The sequence below is a fragment of the Onychomys torridus genome, chromosome 7, assembly GCF_903995425.1.
Source record: "Onychomys torridus chromosome 7, mOncTor1.1, whole genome shotgun sequence".
NCBI lineage: Eukaryota > Metazoa > Chordata > Mammalia > Rodentia > Cricetidae > Onychomys > Onychomys torridus.
Window position 1 is genome coordinate 98,975,591 of NC_050449.1, and position 25,444 is coordinate 99,001,034.

Genomic DNA, 25,444 nt, shown 5'->3' on the forward strand with positions numbered 1-25,444 from the left:
TCAGTGAGTGCTTACAAAGAAGGCGGTAAGAGGGGAAGTAGGGATCAGATGTCAAGGGCAGCTTAGTACTTGAAGCTGAACACATTCGCAGTCCAAACGGCTCGGTTGAAAGGTAGAAATTAACATCCTGTTTCTGGAAATCCTCCCTTCGCTGGACCCTTCGGGAGTGTCTACACACCTGACTCTCACAGCTCAGGAATTAATCCTTCTACAGGCACCAGGACCCAGGTCTCCTACTGTCTCAGCCAGTGCTGGTCTTTTTAGCTCCCCCAGTGCTTTGTAAAGAATCACACGGGGGGGGGGGGGGGGGGGGGGGGCTTGCTTTATCCGCCACACATCTGGGTAGGGTTAGCAGAGTAAGAGCCCGTGAGTGGAAGCAGGAGGCATGATTACTGATACACACCTGGGACTCCAACACTCAGTGGGTTAGGTGTGACCTTACAGGGTCATTTTATGGATTTAATAAGAAATTAAAACGTTCAGTAGTACAGAGTCGGGCCCAGGGGTCCTGCTGTGGTCTATCATACTTCTTCCTGGGCCCTTTCCAACCCACACATTGCGCTTCCAGGGTCATCCGCCATGTCTGTAGCTTCAGCGGCACCTCCCCTACCCAGAAACAGCCAACAGCCCCTAAGGACTCAGTGGGAAGGAAAACAAAAGTCATGGGGGAGGGCCTGGAAGGAGAGGGGGAGGGGAGACTGCGGTCGGGATGCAACCTAGGAGAGAAGAATTAGTTTTTTAAAAAAAGTCAGGGGAAGAGGCATTGACTTGACCTCAGCTTGAGCTTAAGGACATTCCTCCTGCTCTGTATGTCTTTCTGGTTCATCCTCTACTCCTGCAAAACTGAAGTCCTCATTCCCACCTTGAAGTTTCCCAACTCTATGCTTTTCCTTGTGACTTTTTCCTGACTGGAGTAGGTACCTCTCTGGAGTAGATACCCCTGGTTCGGTATCTCTCTTCCCTCCCCTCTCATTGAGGTCTGAATAAAAATGCTGTGATTACCCATGGTCCCCGGAATGTTGGGGTCCCCTCTATCCCTCTGTCTCTGCTCAAATGCCCCCCTGGGCCTAAGTGCCAATGGTAGCCACCTTGGCCTCTTAGTCATTCACCCTTTATACTTCATCCCATCATCATGGAGGAAGCCTTCCCGAATGCACCAGCCAGTCTCCCCTTCTAAACTAGGTCTGGATTCCAGCAGATGCTCGGCTGATGCTGATGGTTGACCACATGAAGGAGAAAGACCCTATCTGCTTTCCTCAAGTGTGGTCCAGTAGTTCTCATTTGCACACCATCCCACATCCTTAACTATGGCGGATCTTGTACTACCGTCCTTGTACAAACTGTATTTCCTTCACATGGCAACAGCCCTGTGTTGGCCATAGCCAAAACTTACTTACCTTTGAACCACTCCCTGTGGGTAGCAAAATGCCCCATGGGTAGGAGGCACCTGATGGACATTTATTTCATTTGCCTCAATTTAACTGAAACTCTAAGCTTTTTGTGTTGTGCAAGCAGAGGACCCTCCACTGCCTCCAAACTCTGACCCACAAACTTGTAGTTTTTCACTGGATTTTCTCATCGGAAAGTAAACCTGAATAAAGAGATGTGCCTTTGACTCTCTCCCTTCTGTCTTGACTCTCGAGAAGCTGGTCTACACCACTGATGACGTACCCAGATACAAAAGCACTACTGTAATTCTACAGGGAGTGCAAACAAGGACAGGTGAATAAGCTGTTTGTAAAGCAGCAGCAGTTCAAACTGCTGGGGTCTGTTTGCACTAGTGCTGTGACAGAGAGGGAAAACGCTGTTTGTGCACTAGTGACATGGCAGAGAGTGAAGACACTGTGCACTAGTGATGTGGCAAAGAGTGAAGACACTGTGCACTAGTGATGTGGCAGAGAGTGAAGACACTGTGCACTAGTGATGTGGCAGAGAGTGAAGACACTGTGCACTAGTGATGTGGCAGAGAGTGAAGACACTGTGCACTAGTGATATGGCAGAGAGTGAAGACACTGTGCACTAGTGATGTGGCAGAGAGTGAAGACACTGTGCACTAGTGATGTGGCAGAGAGTGAAGACACTGTGCACTAGTGATGTAGCAGAGAGTGAAGACACTGTTTGTGCACTAGTGATGTGGCAGAGAGTGAAGACACTGTGCACTAGTGATGTGGCAGAGAGTGAAAACACGCTCATACTTTACCCTGTTGCCTCTGTTCCCTTTCTCTCCAGACGGCCCTGCAGCTCCAGGATCACCCTAGGCAAAATAACCATGCAAGGAATCTTAATCCTATTGGTCATTCTGGAAGCTTCTATCACGTAGTTTAACACTCCAGCCAAGAGTGGGAACATGCTTTAGCACTTTTAACAACAGGACAGACAGGTCAGGGGTTCTGAGTAACCCTCACACCCAAACCAATTTCAAATACCAGATCAATCAAAACAACTCAATAAGACAACAAATAAAAAGAAACACTCAGGGTTCTCGATGAAGCAAAGCAGGACACAGGTCGGACTGTAAAAGACTCACGGAGGGTCTACTTGAACTGAAAACTGTGAGTGGGTTAAAGTTCGTCTGAGGTGTGAACCATCGGCGTAAACAGAACTGAGTGCAGTGAAAAACAACCTCTGAGAACCGAAGCATGAGTGGTGACTCTCACCGCTGATGCCCGCACTGGGGAGGCAGAAGCAGGCTGGTCTCTGTGAACTCAGGGCCAGCCTGGGCTACATAGCAAGTTGCAGGCCAGTCAGGCCTACAGAGGGAGACTGGGGTGGGGGGTGGGGGGGAAATTATATGAAATGCAGCCCAAAAAGAAAAAGAAAATGTGAAAGGTGACTGAGTCCAGGACAAAATGGGAAGGTCTCATACTCTCTAGTTAGATATCCATAAAGCCCCAATAGAGCTGTGGTTCTCAACCTTCCTGATGCTGTGACCCTTTAATACAGCTCCTGGTGATGTGCTGACCCCCCCCACCATAAAATTATTTTGCTACTTCAGAACTGTAATTTTGCTACTGTAATGTAAATATCTGTGTTTTCTGATGGTCTTAGGTGAACCCTGTAAAAGGGTTAGTCAAGCCCCAAAGGGGTTGTAACCCACAGCTGAGAACTATTGTAATACAGGAACCAGATGCTATGCACTGTGTCTTGAATGCCCCGCCCCCATGGTCTATGTATTGAATCTTGGTCCCAGTGAGCTAGTGCCGGAAGATGCTGTGGACCTTTAAGAGTGGGACCTGGTGGGAGGTCCTCGGGCCACTAGATTGAGTCCTTGAGGGGAGCCCTGGGACCCCTATCCTTTCTTCTTTTTCTCCTTCTGGATGATGAAGTGAGCAGATCTCTCCACAACATGCTCCCCACCACTGTCTTCTGTGACTCCCCCATCAGAAACTTCAGAGGAATGGGTCTACCCCATCGTAGACTTTAATCTTAAAATCATGAAGGAAAATAAGCCTTTTCTCTTTATATGTAAATTACTTTGGGTATTTCATTATGTGATGGGAAGCTGACCACAATACAAAAGCTGAAAGTTTCAATAGGGTAATTTTCTAAGGATTTTCTGAGATTTGTGGAAGGCATAACTAGATTCAAAAGCTTAACACGTTCCAAATGCACTAAATAAAAAGAAGCATACACCGGGATACAACATATTGAAACGGCCAAAACGAACCACAATGGGAATTTTTTATGCACCCTGATATTTATGTTTGAAACGTTGCTTGCCAAGAAATAATTATTTTGACAGATAGCTTCTAAATAGTAATAATGAAAGACCTAAGGAAAAGGAAGCCTGAAACTAAGAAATGACATTCTCAAAGTGTCGAGAAGAGCTTACTCTCAAAACAGAATTGTTTAGTCGGTGAGCTATCCTTTGTGGAAAAGGAAAAGACAACATGAAGCCAAAGGAGTTCCCAACAGCCTGACCCTCACTAAAGGAAAGTCTGCAAGGTGAGTCTGAGGCAAAAGAAACAAGGTGATTTCTTGGGTTTTTGTTTTTGTTTTTAAGGTATCATGATTTCTTGGGTTTTTGTTTTTGTTTTTAAGATATCAACTATTTAAAGGAAGATATCTGTGATGCTAATAAATATGGGAGTAGAGCTAAGAGAATGTCAGCTGTTTAAAACAGTATTAACAATAGTCTGGGGCTGCAGAGATGGCCTGGTGGTTAAGAGAACTTGCCGCTCTTCCACAGGACCCAGGTTCAGTTCCCAGGACCCACAACAGCCTTTAACTCCAGCTATCAGAAATGCAACAGCCTCTTCTGGCCTCGACAGCCACCTTCACACAGGAGCATACATTCACACACACACACACACACACACACACACACACACACACACAAGTATAAATCTTTAAAAGAAAAACTATGTCTAAATGGCTGGGATTTAACAAAACATAATATTTAACAAAATATAATATATAACAAAATATGGAAATGAAATTCGGGACAACAGGCCATCTGGAAGGGGCTGACTGAAGTTACAGGTCCCTGTACGGAGGCATGAGGACAAACAGACCAGTTTAAACCCTGCCGAGCATGCTGTTACAATGACTGACCAGGAAGAGCCATCCTTGCTGTAAGAGTCCACATGCCACACTAATGTGAGAGCAGAAGAGAGGACTCCGTGATGGAGAAAGCGGGAGGGAGGGAAGGGAAGATTGAACAAGAACAAAGGATACTGGCATTTATGTGTGAAGATGCCATCATTTCTACATACTAACTTAAAACTTTTAAGGTATACCGTGAACTCTATGAAGTCCAAGATTATTTTTCACTCCGAGGCTCTGGGACCATTGGGAAAGAGGAGGCAGATAGAAGACGGTGAGGAGTGAGGAGGAAGATGATGAAGATGGTGAGGAGGAAGATGATGAAGATGGTGAGGAGGAAGATGATGAAGATGGTGAGGAGGAAGATGATGAAGATGGTGGTGAGGAGTGCTGTATAAAGTGGTCTTCTGGACACTACACAGCTGCTGCACCTCAAACTCACAGCAGCAGCGGCTCTGCGCACAAGGCTGGTCCCATCAACACTCCATTGTGGAATGGAGAGGTCACGCCCTTCTCCCAGAAGCTGCATGGTTAATGGGTGCTGTGAGGCAGGAATCATCGTCCTTAGTGTTACAGCCATTGGTAAACCAACTCTGCTTGAATAAACAACACACACAACACACACACACACACACACACACACACACACACATACACACACATACACACACACATACATACACACACACACATACACACACACACACATACACACACATACACACACACTCATGTTTAGTTAAGACAACTTTGATCCAAAAGCAGTGAGCCACAAACAAAATGATATGAAACTAGGAAGGGACTTGGAAAGAATCAGGGTTCAGTAGAATGGGGAAGACGGGAGAAGATAATGGAGGATATGATCAAAGCACATTGTGTGTGTGTAATAAAATTACGAGAGAATTTTTAAGAGTCAAAAGTTGTTTTTCAGTCCAGTCTGACAATGAACAAATTAAAGTTTTCAAAATTAAAAAAAAACATTCTAGCAAACTTATATATAATTACTTTAAAATGTGGATATGAGATGTTTCCTCAGAAGTGAGAGGGGAAACTTTAATGACATGAAAGTGGTCAGTGAAAAGACATGGTTAATCTCCGTGCTGAGAAGGCAAGAGCAGGTGGATCTCTGAGTTTGAGGCCAGCTTGGTCTATATAGCAAGTTCCAGACCAGCCAGAACTGCACAGGGAGATAGATAGATAGATAGATAGATAGATAGATAGATAGAAAGAAAGATAGATGGTAGATAGATAGATTGATTGATTGATAGATAGATGATAGATAGGTAAGTAGGTAGATAGATAGGTAGATGATAGATAGATAGATAGATAGATAGAAAGAAACACAGCAAGGTAGCTTAGCAGGTAAAGGCTCTTGTTGCCAAGCCTGACTATCAGAATTCAATCCCCAGGACCCACAAAGCAAAAGGACAGAAACACCTTCTACAACCTGACCTCTGGCCTCCACATGTGCAGTAGAGTGTGCACGGATAGATAGATAGATAGATAGATAGATAGATAGATAGACAGACAAACAGATAAAATAATAGCTGAGTAATGGGCAGAAAATATAAAGCAAGATAGTTCCATACCTGTTCTCCATCTAAGCCCCCAGCACCTTCCTCACCATCGCTGCCCTGTGGGAAGGAAGGGCAGAAGTCAGAGACAAGCCATGCACAGGATGGGGTGTTCCTCATCTGTTCATTTCCTTGCTAGCTTTTCTTTTTCAGCTGACAAGAGAGTACGGAGCTTCTGAAACAATGTTAACACCACACCCAATTATTAAAAAGTAACAATCTGGTCTTCCAAAACAGGTCTTTACTGACTTCCCAGGTAGTTCTGTGCAGAGGCGGGGCAGGGGTGGGAGAGGAGGGGAGGAGCAAGAGGAAGACATGTAAAAAAAACGGAGGTGGAGGACACACACGTGTGTTAAGAAAGGGTAAGAAATACTCTTGCAACTCAGTGCTGAAGATGGCAAGCCCTTTGCCAAGTTGGATGAAATGTTTCCATGGGCTGTCACCTGCTAGCTGCTGTGGCCCACACCTGTAATCCCACACTCAGTCTGGAGCAGGAGGATCCAGAGTTCAGCCAGCCTGGGCTCTATAGAGTAAGACCCTGTCTCAAAACACAAATAACAGAGAGAAAGAGACAGGGAGACAGACACAGAGGGACAAAGGGACAGAGACAGAGAGACAGCATCTTTTGAAGAAAAACTGTCAGAATTTCACAATCCCAATGAAACCAGTTTCACACCTGTGAAAGACTGGGTTTGTCCCTATTGTCCACCCAAGAAAATCAAGAGTTCTTTTTTAAAGCCAAGTAAAATTTAATTAGCATGTGACAATAAACACATTTATCAAGCTCTTGAATTGGAATTGATGTGACACCTTTGCCACAGGAAGTGATGGAAGGTTCTAGAACACATGAATAAGATCAGCCCAGGAGCCCTTGTCTGTCTTATCATTTTGTAAATGCCCCTCCATGGTAAAGAGGGGAACACAGAGGGTGTGCAATGTGTATTTCTGGGGCAAATAAGTGAACAAAGAGATAATTTGATTCTGAGTCGATAGATACAAAGTTCAATTATTGTGACAAACCCAGTTTATCACTCCCTCCCCCATATGTACACCCTGACACCACACCTTAGACCAGGGCCAACTCTGTTTAGACCATCCTGTGATAGGTAATGGTGAGTCAATTATTACAGAGTTAAATTAACACTATTTGTCACAATCTTGGAGCTTAAATATCTGTCTTACAGTCACCCATCAGCCAGGCACTCAGTTGGGAAGGCCTACTTCCTTGTCAAAGAATTGGGCATTTCACTCAAGCCATAGAACGGGACATGGACTCAGTGCTGTGTTTCTCAGGGAAGCTGCCACCCAGGGTAAGAAAAGGGAAGATGGTCCTACCTTTTCTCCTGAAAATCCTCTGACTCCCTGAAGTTAAGAAGAAATAAAAATAATTAAGTTGTGTACATAGATTTAAAAGAGTGAAGTTATCATGCCAAAAATAAATTCCCTGCCTGCATTTACCACAGCAATATTCACAACAGACAAGAAATCAGCTTAGGGACCCATCAACGGAGAAAGGGGTTTTTTATGTAATACAGTACACTATGGGATGTTATTCAACCATTTAAAAATAAAAAAGCAACATTCTGTTGTGGAATGGAAGGCACGGTGTTAAATGAAATAAGTTAGACACAAAAAGACTAGTAATACATTTATAGTTTTTAAAATTAGGAATAAAAAGTCAACCCAAATGCAGAATACTGATCACTAAAGGTTGGGGAGGAAATGGTGATAGCAGGCTTTCTTTTGGGCCACCAACCAGCTCCCAAATCATGACTCAGAGACTTATTATTAGTCATCAATGCTCAGCCTTAGCTTAGGCACATTTCTTGCTACTTCTTATAACGTAGCCTGTCTCTCTTCGTCTACTTTATGTCTCGGGCCTTTTCCTCCTCTTCCTTCTGCAGACCTCACTTTCACTGCTTCTCGCGGCTGCCTGGCGGCTGCCTGGCTTCTGGCCCCGGGCATGTCTATCTCTTTCTCTTCTTTCTTCTTCTTTTTTTTTCTTTCTTCTTCTTGAGCCTAAATTTCTCCTCCTATTTATTCTCTCTGCCCACCAGCCCTGCCTATCCCTCTCTCTGCCTAGCTATTGGCCATTCAGTTTTTTATTAGACCTATCAGGTGCCTCAGGCAGACAAGGTGAAACAAAAACAACACATCTTTACATCATTAAAAAAATGCAGCAGAAACAAATGTAACACACCTTCACATAATTAAAGTAATATATTCCACAGCATAAGTAAAAGTAACACATCTTTGTCTAGTTAAAGTAATATTCCACAACAGTGGGGCAGAGCAGAAAAGGGAGGAGCTTGTATTCAACTGGTGCATTCTACGTATAGCTACTGCAATAAGCCACTAAATTCATTCACAGACACAGTTCAGAAGTATTAATTAAAACTAAGATAAAAAGGATTGAGGGCTGGGGATATAGCTCAGTGGCAGAGTACTTGTTTACCTCATGTGAAACCCTAGGTATAGTTCCATGTACTGGAGGGAGAGAAGAGAGAGAGAGAGAGAGAGAGAGAGAGAGAGAGAGAGAGAGAGAGAACTTGGGCTTGATGAATTTTTAAACTCTTGATTCATTTACAAAGTCATGTTACTTCACTTGGAAGAAAATATAATTCTTAGATCAAAATGCAGGTGCCTCTCTCTCTCCAGCAAATGTAATGGGTCTCAAAGAGTTACTCTCCTTTCCCCCACTTCCTACACCTTGTGAAAACAGCCCCTTGAAACTCTGCATAATAGGGGTACTGGGAGCAGCAGTGGCCTGCCACGTGTATTTTTAATACACTTGGTCACAAGTACACAGAGGATTCTGGGACAATAAGTCAGAGTCACTGAAAGACACCTCGGTGGCACGTGGAAGACACAACCAGTGTGACTGGGAAAGCTCTTTAGGACTTTCATGTTGTAGATATTTCTTCTGTGCTTACTGAAGGAGATATTTCAATCCTGGAAGCTTCAGGGCCATTTAAAGCAACCATTTAAAAGGGGGTATTCTGTTCATCTCCCCTTAGCTGCTGAAATTCAGGGTTCCAAGCCTGCCTTCCAACTACCAGCACGCTCAACTCTTGTCTTGAGGGTCTTTATTCCCCTGGGACCAGAGCTGCTCTCCCCAAATGCAAGATGAGCTAAAGTATTAGGGAATTAATGCTTCTTAGGACCAGATCCTAACTCCTTCCTCACAGGATTTGGAGTAGAACCCCCAGGTCCCTTGTATCTGAGCGAATATGGCTCAGGTTCATGTTCAACATGGACCTCCGGAACTCCTGGCCATGGACCTGCTCTAACCACAGTGTGTAATCTGATAGTTGTCTTTTTAGGTTACGGTCCCCTCTGTCTTACATCATCACTTTGCTCCTGGAGCCTCCTGGGATCCTCCCCACAAACTGTATAGGTTTTACTTCCCCAACCTTCAGTCTGAGGATTTAAGATTCTACAGCTAAGGTGAAGAATTAAGTTTTTTTTTTTCCTCCAACTCAAGGGACAAAACCATGAAAGGCAAAGGATCTCAAAGTTCAAGGACACACTCACCTTAGGACCTCTCACACCTGGGCATCCTTCCTCACCTCGGAGTCCAGGAAGACCTCGAGGGCCTCTCTGTCCCTGTGAAGAAAATCACAGGAAGATACTCAAGCAGCCGTCTCCATGCCCACCAAAGCAATTCCAACCATCCGTGATGCCCAGCAAAGGGACTGGAACACCGGTGGTCCCTAGAGTTTTACATCTTCAAACACGTGACCAGACGTAACCTACAAGGTCATCAGATTATAATAAATTCATCATCTGGCCAATCTGAGGCCCCAAATAAGGAAACAACTTTAGAATTCAAACCTCAAATGAGTCTAACATTTTCTTCAGACAGCTCCAACTGTGGTTTCATGGAAAATAAACCATTGTTTAACATTTTCTTGTCAGTGACACCTTCCTGTCCCTAAGGTCACGTCCTCCCATCAGCAACTTTTTCCGTTGAGATCTCCTGATTGTTCCCTTATTGTCTTTACAGTGTTAGGGAAATCAACTTTGCATGTCTCTTAGGTTTGGGGTTGATTGGTTTGTGTGTTTGTTTGAGGCAGGGGCTTGATATGTAGCCCAGGCTAACAGTGAACTTGTGATCCTCCTGCCTCCACTACCCAAGGACTGAGACTATAAATCCATACCATCAGGACTGGTAGATGTTTTCTTTCTTTTTTTATTATATTTGTGTTTTAGTTTTACATATCAGCCATGGGTTCCCCTGTCCTCCCCACTCCCACCCCCGCCCCCGCCCCCACCTTCTCCCAGCCCCTCCCCTCCATTGCCATCTCCAGGGCCAAGACTCCCCTGGGGATTCATTTAAACCTGGTGGATTCAGTACAGGCAGGTCCAGGCCCCTCCTTCCAGGCTGAGCAAAGTGTCCCTATGTAAGCCCAAGGTTCCAAACAGCCAGCTCATCACTAAGGACAGGTCCAGGTCCCACTGCCTGGGTGCCTCTCAAACAGTTCAAGCTATTCAATGGTCTCACTTATCCAGAAGGCCTGATCCAGCTGGGGGCTCCACAGCCTTTGGTTCATAATTCATGTGCTTCCATTCATTTGGCTATTTGTCCCTGTGCTTTTCCAGTCTTGGTGTCAACAATTCACACTCTTACAGTCCCTCCTCTTTCTCAACAATTGGACTCCTGGAGCTCCACCTGGGGCCTGGCTGAGGATCTCTGCATCCACTTCCATCAGTTATTGGATGAGAGTTCCAGCACGACAGTTAGGGTGTTTGGCCATCTGATCACCAGACTATGTGAGATCAGGCTTTCTCTCGACCATTGCCAGTAGTCTACAGTGGATGTATCATTGTGGAGGTAGATGTTTTCTAATTTTTTGCAGTTCATTAATATTGGTTGTGTGTGTGTGTGTGTGTGTGTGTGTGTGTGTGTGTGTGTGTGTGTGCATGTGTGCGTGTGAACATATGCATGCATGTGTACAGGTGCAAAGTGCTCCAGCAAATGTGTGTAAGTCAGGGGACACCTTGTAGGCATTGGTTCTCTCTTTCCACTGTGGATTCCAGGGGTCAAACTCAGGCTGTCAGGCTTACATGGCAGGTATTTTTACCAGCTAAGTCATCTCACCAGCCCACATTTTAAAAAATATATATTAGAACCTCCGGCTATATTTTGAGTTTTGTGCCCATCCAGTATCCCAGCAGAGATGTCAGTCACATGAAAGAAGACACCTGCAGCAGTGTGGGTCCTCCAGTCTCAGTCACTGGAGCCCCAGACATTATCAGCCCAGCCAAGCCCCCAAACGTGGAGGAGAACCTGGCCTTTGAGCCCTTTTTTGATTCCTCACCCACAAAGTCAATTAACACAATTTTTTTTATTTTAATCTTGTATACGCATGCACGTGCTCATGCATGTGTGTGTGTGTGTGTGTGTGTGTGTGTGTGTGTGTGTGTGTGTTCATGTGTGAGTGAAGCACATCTGTCCCATGGCTGGGTATGGAAATCAGAAGACAAATTTGCCTTCCACCTTGTTTGACACACGGTTTCATGTTCTTAGCTGCATACAAGCCCTAGGAGAATGGGTGTGCACACTACTATATGCAGCTTTATGTGAGTTGTGGGATCCAGACTCGGGTCCTCATAGTTGCACAGCAAGAGCTTTACCCACTTAGCCATCCCCCAGCCTCAGAATGTTGTCTTACACCACTGAGTTGGAGGGTGGGAGAGGTGTGATCAGTTACTAACAGAAGACATCTGGAAGGAAAAATGGTCTGTTCCCGAGACATGTTCCACTTGAGCCTACAAATGTATGCTTGCACCTCTCATAGCACCCTACCTACAGAAATATCTCTGGCACTGAGCAGGAAAACCTGCCCATTTTTAGAAGAAAAAAAAAAAAACATATTAAGAGCTGTTCAGAGAACAGCACACAGTGAAGTCATCTTCTTTTATAAGAAATTTCATGAAACATAAAAGAAGGTTGGAGAGATGTCTGGGTGGGCAAGAGAACCTGAATGCAAAGCTGATGCCCTGAGTCCCCAGTGCCTATGCAAAAAGCCAGAGGCTGTGGTGTGAACCCAGTATGCAAAACAGAAGGCAGAGACAGAACTGTCTGGAAGCTCCCAAGCCAGCTGGCTGAAGTCTGCAGTGCATAAACAAGAGAGATCCTGCCTCAACAAGATGAAAGAAGAGAACCCACTCCTGAAAGTGACCTCCATGTGGCATACACATGCTCACTCACTGATCCACCCTGCATGTATAAAAAATAACCCAGGTCATTTTAGACATCAAAAAATTAGAAGGAATATTTTTGCTATTTCTAAATGAAATAGCAAGAACTCATACTCATGTTCAGTAAGGCTGTGCTTACTGAAGGGGGGGGGGAGAAGGGGGGCTGAGCAATTCCTCCCAAACTGCAAAGTAGATAGGTTTATACATATCTTGGCAGCTACATATTTTTTCCTTTAATTTATGCTTATCTTCTACATTCAGATAGTGTAGGTGTTCAGAATAACAGCTAGAAGGGCAGGATGGATTGCTCAGTGGTTAAAAGCACTGGCCTCTCTTCCAGAGGACCCAGGTTCAGTTCTCAACACCCACATGGCAGCTCACAACTGTCTATAGCTCTAGTTCCAGGGGATCTGACACCCTTTTCTGGCTTCTATGGGTACCAGGCATGTATGTAGTATATAGACACACCTTCAGGCAAAACACTGATACAAATAAAATAAATTTAAAAAAACAGGTGGAGCAAAGAAAACATCTACACTTGTATGCAGAATAGTTCACAAAGGTTATTTTTCCCAATTACACTGAAGGGAGCCGGCAAAAGCACCTTGGCCTGAGTTCTGCCATTTTGACTTCACACTCCATTTTACCTGTAGGGTGAAATATAGTTCAGGTTCCCAAGCCCAAGGGGAGCCGAGAACTTTCCAGTGGCTGATCCACCTCCTCCTTAAACCATAAAAATAGCCATTATGCATCTTTAGCTCTTAAGAAACATCATGGCTGTTCCTAACCACAGAAGGAACAAATGAATCTGATTGGTTGGACTAAAAGTTTTGCATAGTATTTTGGTTGACAGTGATGGAGCACACAAGGAAAGTCCCTAATCGTTGATTCCTGATTGGTGAAAATTGTAATTGTACCTTAACAACAAATGTTTGTGATTTTTGTGCTTATTATCCTCACTTTCTGCCCCTGCTCAGGGCTGTCAGGAGACACAAGGCTCCCGAGTCCTTGTCCTGCAGCCTTGATCGATCCCACTTATGTGGTGATTCAATAAGATCTTTGGGACCCGTAAGTGTTGTCTCTCTCCTTCCTCATGACAGACAACGGTCTAGGTGTGACAACACTCCAATGTTATTTTCTGTTTTTAACTCTCAATCTTCCCAAGGATGAGTGGAGGGAAGAGCCACATAGACAGTGGCACCAGATCAGGCAAGAGACAGAAGCAGGTATGCAAATGTGGCTGCCTCCTAAAAGCTAAATATGGAAACCATTGCTCTTTTCGTGTTAATGCTTTTTCTTTTGTCAAATACATTCATTTTTCATAAAATAATATACCATGTATATTAACACATAGTGGGTTTTGGCATTATTAAATAAGTAAATAAAATTATCTTAGCTTTAGCTCATAAAAGATAGTTGGGGCTGGAGAGATGGCTCAGAGGATAAGAGCACTGATTGCTCTTCCAGAGGTCCTGAGTTCAATTCCCAGCAACCACATGGTGGCTCACAACCATCTGTAATGAGATCTGGTGCCCTCTTCTGGCCTGCAGTCATACATGCTGTATACATAATAAATAAGTAAATCATAAGTAAATAAAAATAAAGTAAATAAGTAAAAAAAACAAAGAGTAGATAGCACAAAAACAAACCTAGAGCTGGGAAAGGATGAAGGGTAGAGTACTTGCCTATGAACACAGTCCTACATTCAATCCCCAGCAACACACACACACACACACACACACACACACACACACACACACAACACGTCTTTGAGATCCTCTATAATTGTTAAGAGCATAAAGACTGAAGGATGAGAGAATGGAGAGCCATTGGTGAGAAGGTGTAAACTCAGTTTTAAGTGAGTCTTGGGTTCTAATACACAGCATGGCAGCTACAGTTAACAGCACAGCATTAGCTACTTAAAATTCTCTAAGGAGATTGATCCTGAATGTTCCTACCACACAGTGCCAGAAAAAAATGCTGGCTGCAATGTGGCCAACCTGCCAATGGCCTCGATTATATAATGGTCTCACAACATGTACACATATGAAACCATCAAGGTTCACATCTTAGGGAACGCAATTCCACTTGTCAATTAAATCTCTGGGGTGACAAGGAGTAAGACAATGTCTTTGCAGTGGAACTCTTGGAGAATCATTGTATCTAGGGTAAACATCAGAACGAATAGTTGTTTTCTAGAAGTACTTAGACCATGAAGAAATCACTGTGGAAAATGGTGATTGTTTTCTATTATCTACAGAGTTGTTTTTCTGAAGGAGCTTTACAGTCTTTGCATGACTTTGGTCACAAGACTATCCTGGAACACCTGGGGTGTCTTGAATTACTAGGCACTGAAAATAGTACACAATAAGGACTAAGGTTGCAGGATTGTGATGTTTTCCTTCAGAAAACACAAAGATCAGGGGTCTTGGTCTGAGGAACTTGTTTTACCCAAAAAACATTTGTGTTTCTATCAATAAATATGCTTCTGCACGGCTGTTTGAGGTACAGTTCCTCAAAACTGTTCCTTCCATGCTGCAGAGAGCCTCAAATTCATCTTGAAGTGACTCTCTTTCTTCAACTCACCCTCACAATACAGAACATCCCACAGTCTTGAGACCAGAAAGCTTGAAAACCAGTGGTGTACATGCAAATCAACATTAAAGCAGGCTCATGGGACAAAGGACTGTTTTAAAAAATCACCTGAAAACCACAGAATTCTTATATCTTCCTGGTATTTCTGAGATGAGATGAAGATGGTCTCTACCACATTCTGCTCTCCTGACTCACAGTTCTCTATAATATACATTCGTCTCACTGATAAACAAATGGTGTATACGTCTCACACAGCCCTGGGGTGGTGTGAGGTATCCAGGGTTTTATGCAAACCTTCACTGGTTCACCATAACTCCAGAACCTTCATTGCCACCCAAGAAAGCTGAATGATTGCATTATGTACTAAGAATGGATTTGGACTCTCTTCAACTCACCTTGTCACACCAGTTGTAATCATGGGTGTCTCAATAATCGAAAGAAATCACCTCAATTTAGCTGATGGTTATCAAGTGGGAGAGGGGAAGAGAAAGGAAGAAGAGCAGGAGAAAGACTCAGTACTCACATAATCACCCTCTTCACCAGGGTGGCCAGGAAGTCCATCCAAACCCCTCTCTCCCTGAGAAGACAAGAAATTCAAATAAGTAACTTGGACTCTGGATTCTTCATCTCTTCTCAAATCTATGCAAAATGTTTCAATTGCTACTATGAGATAGGCTTGTCTCACTTGGTCCATATGTTACTGAAAAATCCATTAGCTACTGGAGGAGGTACACAGAAATGGAGATTCTCAGCCTATATTACAGGGAGAATATGAACAATTATTTGTTTGGCTCATCAGATTATTGCTATGATTCCAAAATATTTTTAAGACATTCTATCATGAAAATTTCAGTGGAGACCAGTTTCTAATTTAAGGTTAAAAAAAAAAAAAAAAAGTATTGCTCCTAAACAGGTCTCTTTGTTTAACACTATCTGCAAAGGTCCTGCCTCCAATGACTCATGAGAAAGGTTCATTTCTGATTCAACTGTTTAGTCTTCTTTTTTCAGTTTCAAGTTTACAAACTATATCATCCTAAGGAATGTTCGCTTGCCATTTGAAAGGTAGACTTGTTTATTTAGCCTAAAATCTACCGATAAAGATCAGTGAGACACGTTTTATTTGTAAAATTCAATATAACCAAGCACTACTCAATTCTAACCAAGCAGAGAAGTCAACATTTTCTAGCCCTGACATTGCTGGCATTTGAGACATGCCTCTTAGTTGCCACACAGTAAGGGTTTCCCAAACACAATCCTCTAGTCTAACATTAAAAAACATGAGCGAGACAAGCCTGTGACTGAGGCTTGGCTTCGATTTCTTTTTCAAAGTCTGTATAGGGATAGGCGTGTAACTCAGTTGGCAGAGTGCTTTCCTGGCATGAATGAAACCCTGATTCGATTCCCAACACTACATCGACTAAACATGGTAGTACATGCCTCTGATCCTACTACTTGGGAATTGAAGCCATCATGGTTATATTCAGCTACATAAGAAGTTCAAGGCCAGGCTGGGCCACATATGACCTTATCTCAAAAAACAAAAACAAAAAATAAAAATGTCATTGCATACTTTGTACTGTTTTAGATTGATAGGTCTGACCTGCAAAGCCATTACAAACTCGGGCCAGGGGTTGGGGAGATGGCTCCACAGTTACGAGAGCAAGCTTCTCTTGATGAAGACCCAAGTTCAGTTCCCAACACCCACAATAGATGGGATCAGATACCAGCACCTGTTTGCATATATCCATACATAGGCATGGGTACATGCAGCAAGTAAAAATAAAATTAAATCTTCAAATTAAAAAGAACTCCTTCCAGCCAGGTACATATCTGGGACACATCTGTAATTATCCTCAGATCAAGGTCACCTTAGCTGCCTAGAGAGTTCAAGGACAGTGTCAAGGTTGGTGGGTTTGGCTCAGCCTCACACTTGGATTTGAGGCTATGCACCTGTCACAAAACTTTGGGTCCTGGGTGTACCTTGGAATCTGGCCAGCCCTGAATACCTGAGGAACATTTCTATGGGCTATTCTTCCTTCAAAGTGTTAAGTACTAATTTTCCTGTCAGTTAAGTCAGGGTTAACAAAGATGAAAATCAACTGCCTCACAAAGCCAATTACTGTTTTCTTTTCTCAAAGTTTAATGCTGTGAGAAGAACGTTAGGAGGGGAAAAGGTATTTACTGCTGGAGGAGGAGGGGGAGGAGGAGGAGGGGGAGGGGGAGGAGGAGAAGAGAAGGACAAGGAGAAGGAAAAGGAGGAGGAGGAGGAGAGAAGGAGAAGGAGGAGGAGGAGAAGAGAAGGAGAAGGAGAAGAAGATGAAGAAGAAGAAGAAGAAGAAGAAGAAGAAGAAGAAGAAGAAGAAGAAGAAGAAGAAGAAGAAGAAGAAGAAGAAGAACCTATAGGGGTACTTCTTGGAGGGCTCATTAGGTAAAAAGTACTTGCCCCACAGGCCTAAGGCCCTGACTTTGAGCCTCAGCAGCCACACAGCTGGGTGTGACAGCACATGCCTATAATCCCTGCACTGGGAAGGTGGAGACAGGAGGACCCTGCAGCTTGCTAGCCAGTTGGCTGGCCTAGCCAAATGGGAGGTTCAGAAAAAGATTGTCCTCTGACCTCCATGTGAACACCACAGCCTGCACATGTGCATATGCACATGCACACAAATAAATGCAACAAAAAAATTAAAAATTGGCACAGCCATATCTGAATGGAATGGCAGAAGTCATAAAGCCAGCACAGCTGCTTGACAAAGATCCAGCAAAGCTGAGTCACATGATGGCTGCCATGCCACCTTTGGTTTTCATCTCCACCTGTTACATACTTGGGGCACTTTTAATATTTGTACAATTTGGGGATGTTGGATTGATGGAAAATTCCTTATGAATCATTTATGCCTTTTCCCAGGAATGCTGCTTCTAAGCTTACCCAGGAATGTCCTGAAGATACTATTACACACACACACACACACACACACACACACACACACACACACACATACACACACATACACACACTTAGAGGAAGATATCCTTATCTACTTGAAGATCTTCCTTCTGCCTTGGAGGTTGTGACACATAAAGAAGAAGCCAGAGGTCTCTTCATGAGGCTATGAGACATTCTCGAAACATCTGTCCCTCTACTTACACAGGAACAACATATTCAAAACAAAGTAAAATTAAACAGATCAACAAGATTCGGTGGGCTAGAGAAATTGTCCACAGTTCAGATTACAAGCCTCTTCCCACTGTACACTCAGGCAATTACACGGCATACAACTCTGCCCTATATAGAGACATACTGATGGAAAGATGATAAAAGTATGTGGTGTTAGGACCTCCCTCTTTTAGAAATTAACCTATGTAGAGTCGCTATAATGTCATATGACCAAGGAACAACAGAATGCCAGGATCAGACATATAGACCAATTCTATAAAGATATAAATGTGAACATTGATTATATTATGCCAGAATTTGAATAGTAACTATATCAGCTTTAGCCTGGGGATTTTTCCTGGGCACTCTGACCACTAAGCATTAATAATACATTGCTTGAGACATGGCAAAATTCCCAGAATGGTTAAAGATTTTGTTTTGGTCTAATGTCCTTGAAGCAAACAAAACAACCAGCCTGAGCACAGGCTGTCACATGCCTCTAGATTCTCAAAAATTGGGTTATGGGTTTTATGAATAAGAATAATAACTCTGTTTATTAATGATGTCAAAACTTGAGGGAAAATGATTGGAAATGATAACTCTGTTCTGTCATAGTTTGTTAATGATGACTAAAAGATGAGCAAAAGGAAGTGAAACACATGTCCAGAAACAAAAATAATATGATCTATGTTTTGGAACATCATGAATGTATCCCTGCTAACTAAATTCTTTATAAATAAAGGAACACTCTGGCTGCTAGTCAGTCAGGCTGCAAGATTCTCCCGACTACCATGGCCTGGCTCAATTCTTTCTCCGCTGACTCCTTACACCCTCTGCAGGACCCATCCACTGCTGGGGATGGCTCCCGGCAAAAATTAATTTTAGATCAACATAAAAAGGCAGCATTATGTGGTAGAAAGGATAGACCATGGTGATGTCAGGTAAACACCATAGCTCAGCTCTCAAATGCCTTTCACACTGTACAGTTCAGGGAGAGTGGTGTCCACTCTCAGAACTTCAAGATCACTATGTGAAATAGCAAGGTCCTCAAAGGTTTGTTACGACTGTAAAATCAGAAAGAAGGCTGTGAGGATGTCAGCCTTGGTGTGCAATGGGTACTGGGTGTATCCTCTCTTCCTCCACCAGGAATTCTTACCTCCCTCCCAAGACTCCCAGGATCACCTCTGAGCCCATCGTCTCCATAACACTTGGCATACACGTGACAGCATGTCCTCTCCACAATTGTATCCTGAAACACAGAACCTGTGTCATGTACAGCTTTTTCTTTCTATATCAGCCTGGATCATACTACACACGAGACAGGCAAAATTCCCACCCACCCCCAAAGCTTTTCCAAGTCATTATCATCATTGGGACCAAGCAGAGGACACTTTGAAAGAGGACGGACTCACCAGCTGCTTCAGTAAGACTCTGGGGAGGGACGGCAGATGGATGCTCAGAGGCTGCCAGTATGAGAACCCTCTGCCGAACTCCAGTCCCTGCAGCTCTTCTAACTTCTGTACGCCTTCCAGGCCAATGAGTAGGAGTCCAGAGAGTCCTTCAAAGTACCAAGGGGGGGAGGGTTACTTACCTGTCTTTAGAATCATCTGTCTCTGCCTCAGCACCAGATGGTCACCCATCATCCACCATTGACACACCCTCAGTCCTTCTTGTCTCGAGCTGCATTTTTGTTCAGATCAAAACCAGTTCCCAGGCCAGGCAGGGAGGCTTACATCTGCAGCTCCGGAACATGCAAGCTGAGGCATGAAGATCAGGAGTTCGAGGCCCACTTGGGCTGCGTGGGCTGCTGAAACTGAGCTACACAGTGAGACTCCAATTCAAATAATAATAAGTTAAAAGAAAATGCAACTATCCTTCTTTTTCATTGCTGTTGCTGTTGTTGGCTTGTTTGGTTTAGGTTTCTTTCTTTCCTTCATACAGAATCTACCTATGTAGTCCAAGCTGGCCCAGTGCTCTCAAGAAAGCCCAGGCTAACCTCAAATTATCAATGGTCATCCTGCCTCTCCCTCGAGTGTCTTTCCTTTTTTTTTAATTTTTGAGATTTTTTTTTAATTTTTATTTCATGTGTGTGAGTGTTTGCCTGAATGCATGTCTGTACACCACATGTAGTACCCACAGAGACTAGAGACAGCATCAGGTCTCCCAGGACTGGAGTTACAGATGGTTGTGAGCTACCATGTGGGTACCTGAAATTGAACTTGAGTCCTCTGGAAGAGTAGCCAGTGCTCTTTACCACTGAGCCAGCTCTCCAGGCCCTCAGGTACCTTTCCTGTATTGTTAGACCCTTCTAAACCTATCCTTGAAGTTGACTTGAAGTTGACTCTTGGAAATTATGTCCAGGGTCTGGTAAGATGTAAATAAGTCTAACAACCCGAGTTCAATCCCCAGACCCACACGGTGAAAGGAGAGACCTGACTCCTGCCTGTTGTCCTCTGACCTCCACACATGTGCCATGGCATGCATCCACATAAACACATGCATGTGGGTGAGTGAAAATGAGAACATGGCCACTCCAAGGCATGGCAGAGGAGAAAGGTTTTATTGTAGATATGAGGTGATGAGCCAGAGGCATGAGAGGAGGGAGAGGGGGAGAGAGGAAGAGAGGAAGAGGAGAGAGGGCAAGCAGAGCCAAGAGAGGAAAGACTGGAGCAGGTGGCCAAAATGGCTGGATTAGATGGGAATCAGAAGCTGGGAGAAGGGAGCCCCAGGCTGGAGAAGTTGAAGGTGGGAGCAGGATAAAAGTGCTAGGTACCAGTGAGACTTGTCCCAAGTTTCTTGGGACCTAACAGTGCACACACACACACATGAACATATACAAATAAATAAAAGTTAAAATGGATAAATAATGTCCAGGGATATGGATGTCACATAATGATGGAGCACTTGCTTAATATACACATGGTCCTAGTAAAGAAAGGAGGGGAGGGGGGGGAATTATGACAATCATATGACTGTTAATGAATATTCTGGTCTCCTTCTTGAGGAGTATGAGTGTTTTGCCTACATATATGTCTGTGCACCGAATACATGCCAGGTACCCTCAGAGGTCAGAAGAGCAAGTTCCTGGATCCCCTGGAACTGGGGTTACAGATAGTTGTGGGCCTCCATGTGGGTGCTGAGAACCAAGTCCAGGTCCTCTGTAAGAGCAACAGTGGTCTTGACCACTGAGCCATCCCTCCAGCCCCAGGACTTCACTTCTTAGAGAAGGCTATAAACTTCAGTAAGCCTCAACTCCTTATCTTGAAAAATATTTTAAGTTCAGAGTGATAATGTAGTTGTTCCACCCAAGGAGATGTGAACAGAAGTGACAGATGTCACTCCCAGGAACAAGTCTTCAGAAGAGTGTTCAATTCCACCCTGTTTCTCTGGCCACACAGTTAACAAGGGTCAGGGATTTTGAGCTGTGAGCTATGAGGCACTCTAATGAGACAGGCACTCAAATATCAGTGGTGTCTGTTCACACAACGAGACCAAATGGACAAGGGTGTTTAAGAAATTCAATCAGTGAGTGGTGGCGCACGCCTCTGATCCCAGCACTCGGGAGGCAGAGGCAGGTGGATCTCTGAGTTTGAGGCCAGCCTGGGCTACAGAGTGACTTCCAGGACAGCAAGGGCTATGCAGAGAAACCCTGTCTCAAAACAAAAAAAGAAAGAAAGAAAAGTAAAGAAAGAAAGAAAGAAATTCAATCAGGAATTGCCGTGTTTGTTGTCATAATAATATTACCATTAATATTTTGATCAGTAAACTCTCAGCATATATGCAGTTGGCTTTTTGCTACTGAAAAGGCTGCTGACAGTCTTCTACATATTCCCAATTTACTCCTTAAAAATATGTTCTTGGCAACTGACGTGTTAGCCAAGTTCTCAGTCTCTTGTCACATGCTCCCATATTTCTTCCAGAAAAAAGTTGCAATGATTTAAACTTCCAGGGTAATCAAAGAAGTAAGTTCATCTGGAAGCAAGCTGTCATTTAAAATAATAATAATAATAATAATAATAATAATAATAATAATGTTTTCCAACATCAATGGCAAAATCAATTTCAGTAGGATGTATTGAATACACTCCATCAAAAGAGAAGGACAAAGGTGTCACCCACGAGGGAACTGACGCATAGCTCCACACTGCCTTCCTCAGCAGCTGGGGACTTCCTCCAAACTTTTAAGGACCTAACCTCAAGCCAAACCAGGGTTTATGTTGTCAACACAGAGAAGAATTGCAGGACTAGCCTGTTTGTGAAGCAGAGTGGGAGATTTTATTAAAGATATTCTTTTTTTTTTTTTTTTTTTTGGTTTTTTGAGACAGGGTTTCTCTGTAGCTTTGGAGCCTGTCCTGGACTAGATTTGTAGCCCAGGCTGGCCTCAAACTCACAGAGATCCACCTGCCTCTGCCTCCCGAGTGCTGGGATTAAAGGCATGCGCCACCACCGCCCGGCTAAGATATTCTAATACAGGCTTAATTGTGAGGCTTAAAAGAAAGAGGGGTGCTCAAAAGAAATATTTGTCCACCATGGGGTGGGTTCCCCCAAAGAAAGAGTAGCAGGAATTAAGATAGACCTAAGTATGTGTCCAGGCTTCTCTGAGAGAGTAAGAATATATTATCGAAGCCTTAGCATTATGTGCCTTTGGGTGGTCCTCAAGCTACATCTCAAAAGATTGCTGAGAAACCTCTTCCTCCTCCCCTGCTTCTTCTGATAAGTGAGATGGATAACTGTGGAGGTTCTGGAGATGGCATAGATGGAATTAGAATCTGATAAATCCCAGAAAACCAGAGCCACCAGGGGTGCACCAGGGGTTCAGCACATGTCACTTCCCTGTAAATGGGGTTTCTGTTGAGATTCCTAGAAAATTGTGGGTTTACAGGGTGGGGGGAGATAAGCCTCAAGCAGCTGTCTATTGTGCTTTTCTGTGGGGGGAGAAGCTTCAACCAGATTCCAGGATGAGAGACCTCTCTTCTTCCCTCTCCTCTTCCTCCCTCTCCTCCCCCTCCCTGTCCTTGTGTCCCCAGAATTCTCCCTTCCTTTTTATCCTGCCTCAAGGGAGCTTGAACAAGTCATATTGAACAAGGATATTCATCCTGCGTTTGCTCCATGTGACACAAAATGAGAAGAGCCAAAGCCACTTTATGCAGATAAACAAATTGTCCTACACTAGGCCATCCAGCTGAGCAGCAAATGAGCTCTGAAATGCAGCCAGCAGCCTGCACAGGGCTGCATCTGCTCTGAGCAATGGGCATCTTCTAATTTCACAAGCATGCCACCTGGAATAGCTCCCCAACCCTTAAAAGTGGAGGGGGGCAGAGGAAAAGATTGGAGAGAATGGCAGGGCAAAGAGCAAGGCTCGGCTTCCAGCTGACTCCGGTGTTTAAGGAAAAGACACAGAGACTTCTGAGAAACCTAAAATACCAGACGACACTACTGGAGTACAGTGGCATCTGCAAACTGTCCAGGCAGCTCTGACATCAGGGATGCCAGGAGGGGGAGATGCCTCCATACCCTGACTTACACAAGGGAGACTGCGCCTCAGCCTGGTGGAAATGTGCTCTCTCCACTAGAGCAGGTGGCTTCCTGGAGTCCATCTCCACTTGAGGAATAAAGGAGCTCAGCCTGGGTGGGAGGGGCCTTGGTGGGAGGGGCCAGGTCAGGCAGGGCACACCTGTACACTTACCTCTGCTACGAAGGAATTCTGAGGTTCTCTTCAGCCTCTGTGGGTCCTCGTCAAGTCCATCAGTAAGCACTAAAAGGACCTGGGAGTGGGGTGGGAAAGAGAGCAGGAAGAACAGAGAAAAAAAAGAAGAAAAGGGAATGGTAGGTGGTTTCAAGACCAGGTTTCTCTGTGTAGCCCTGGCTGTCCTGGAACTCACTCTGCAGACCAGGCTGGCCTCTAACTCAGAGATCTGCCTGCCTCTGCTTCCCATGTGCTAGGATTAAAGGTTTGTGCCACCACCACCACGACACAATTCTTAAAAATACAAGTGAATTTTGTGTGTGTGTGCCGTGCCTTTTAATGTATTCCTTTTTTTTTTTTTTTTTTTTTTTTTTTTTTTTTTTTTTTTGAGCTGAGGATCGAACCCAGGGCCTTGTGCTTGCTAACCACTAAGCTAAATCCCCAACCCCCTAATGTATTCCTTTTGACCTATCCATTTGTTACTAACTTACAAACCTATTGTCATTTCAACACTAGAGGGGGGGGGGCTGAGACAGTCTAAACCCTTCACTTAAAGATACTTTAAAAATTATCTCCTCCATCTTTATCCACTCAAAAAATACCAAAGTGCCATTAACAAGAGGAGAGAAGGCAAGCAGGGGATGTTGGATTGTGAATGTAGGAAAAACTACGTGTTAGTTATGCCTGAAGTATAGCGTTCAAGGGCACCAGGAAGGGAGAAGCTTCATGGTGGGCTTGGGCTCGCTCAAGGTGATGATTACAAAAATAATAGTTGAACTCAGAATAGCTGTGAGTGAATACAAAAGACTAGGGAGCATCTTACAGCATTCTCTAAATGTCTTAAGAAAGAATTGTGCAGGTAGGGTATGGTGACGCATCCCTTAATCCCAGCACTGGGAAGGCAGAGAGGCAGGTAGAGTTCTGTGAGTTCAAGGCCAGCCTGGGCTTCCTAGAGAGACCTTGTCACAAACAAACAAACAAACAAACAAAAGGATGAATTATGTCATGGAAGGATTTGCATCACTACCCAATGGGCAGTTGGAAGGCAGGGATATATTCTTTGCTCCCTCCTAGTATTGTTTAGCACAGAGCCTCCAGGGCTTAATAAAGACATGTCCGTTGAATGAAAGCCCACCTCTTATCAGTTCTGTTGGCTTCAGTTACAAAACCTTTTTATCCTATCCTGCCCCAAGGCTCCATAGACAGGGTCAGAGGCATACATTACCTTCACTTTAGCAAAAGACAGGTGGATGGCAGTCTCTCCCAGGGACTGTAAGAAGTCTACATCCATACGGTTGTTCACGGAAGCCTGATGTATCAAGAACTTCTGGATGGTCTCATCATTATATTTCTCAAAGCCTGAGTCAAAGACAAGCTGGCTATTGGAGCCTGGAATCACGTAGCGGAACCTAGGGCCCATCTGGCCAGGATTGTCACAGCTGATGTTAGAAAGCAAGGCCAGCTGTTGCATCAGCCGGGGCAGCAACTTTGGAAGTTCCCGCTGAGCTCGCTCTGAAGAGGTTGAGATATCAATTCCAACAGACAGATCCACGTCGCATCCTTTGAAAGCGGAAAAGTGGCATCAATCACCTGCAGCTGCAGAAGACAGTACCCAAGCCAGAAAGAACTCTCCCCCAGGCAACTCCCACAAGTCCAAGCCTGAACAATGGTGGGTTACGTTTGGAG

General features: G+C 44.2%; 1 protein-coding gene across 1 annotated transcript in view; it reads right to left on the minus strand.

The window, feature by feature from the left end:
• The window catches only part of LOC118587650 (collagen alpha-4(VI) chain-like), a 93,149-nt gene that overhangs the window by 45,731 nt on the left and 21,974 nt on the right, over positions 1-25,444 (minus strand). The window contains exons 8-16 of the mRNA XM_036193650.1: positions 24,984-25,318; positions 23,759-23,837; positions 19,485-19,630; positions 19,229-19,321; positions 15,442-15,495; positions 9,654-9,725; positions 7,455-7,481; positions 6,135-6,179; positions 2,201-2,254 (exon numbers count right to left, since the gene is read on the minus strand). Coding sequence (XP_036049543.1) covers positions 2,201-2,254; positions 6,135-6,179; positions 7,455-7,481; positions 9,654-9,725; positions 15,442-15,495; positions 19,229-19,321; positions 19,485-19,630; positions 23,759-23,837; positions 24,984-25,318 — 905 coding nt within the window. The remainder of the gene's footprint in view (positions 1-2,200; positions 2,255-6,134; positions 6,180-7,454; positions 7,482-9,653; positions 9,726-15,441; positions 15,496-19,228; positions 19,322-19,484; positions 19,631-23,758; positions 23,838-24,983; positions 25,319-25,444) is intronic.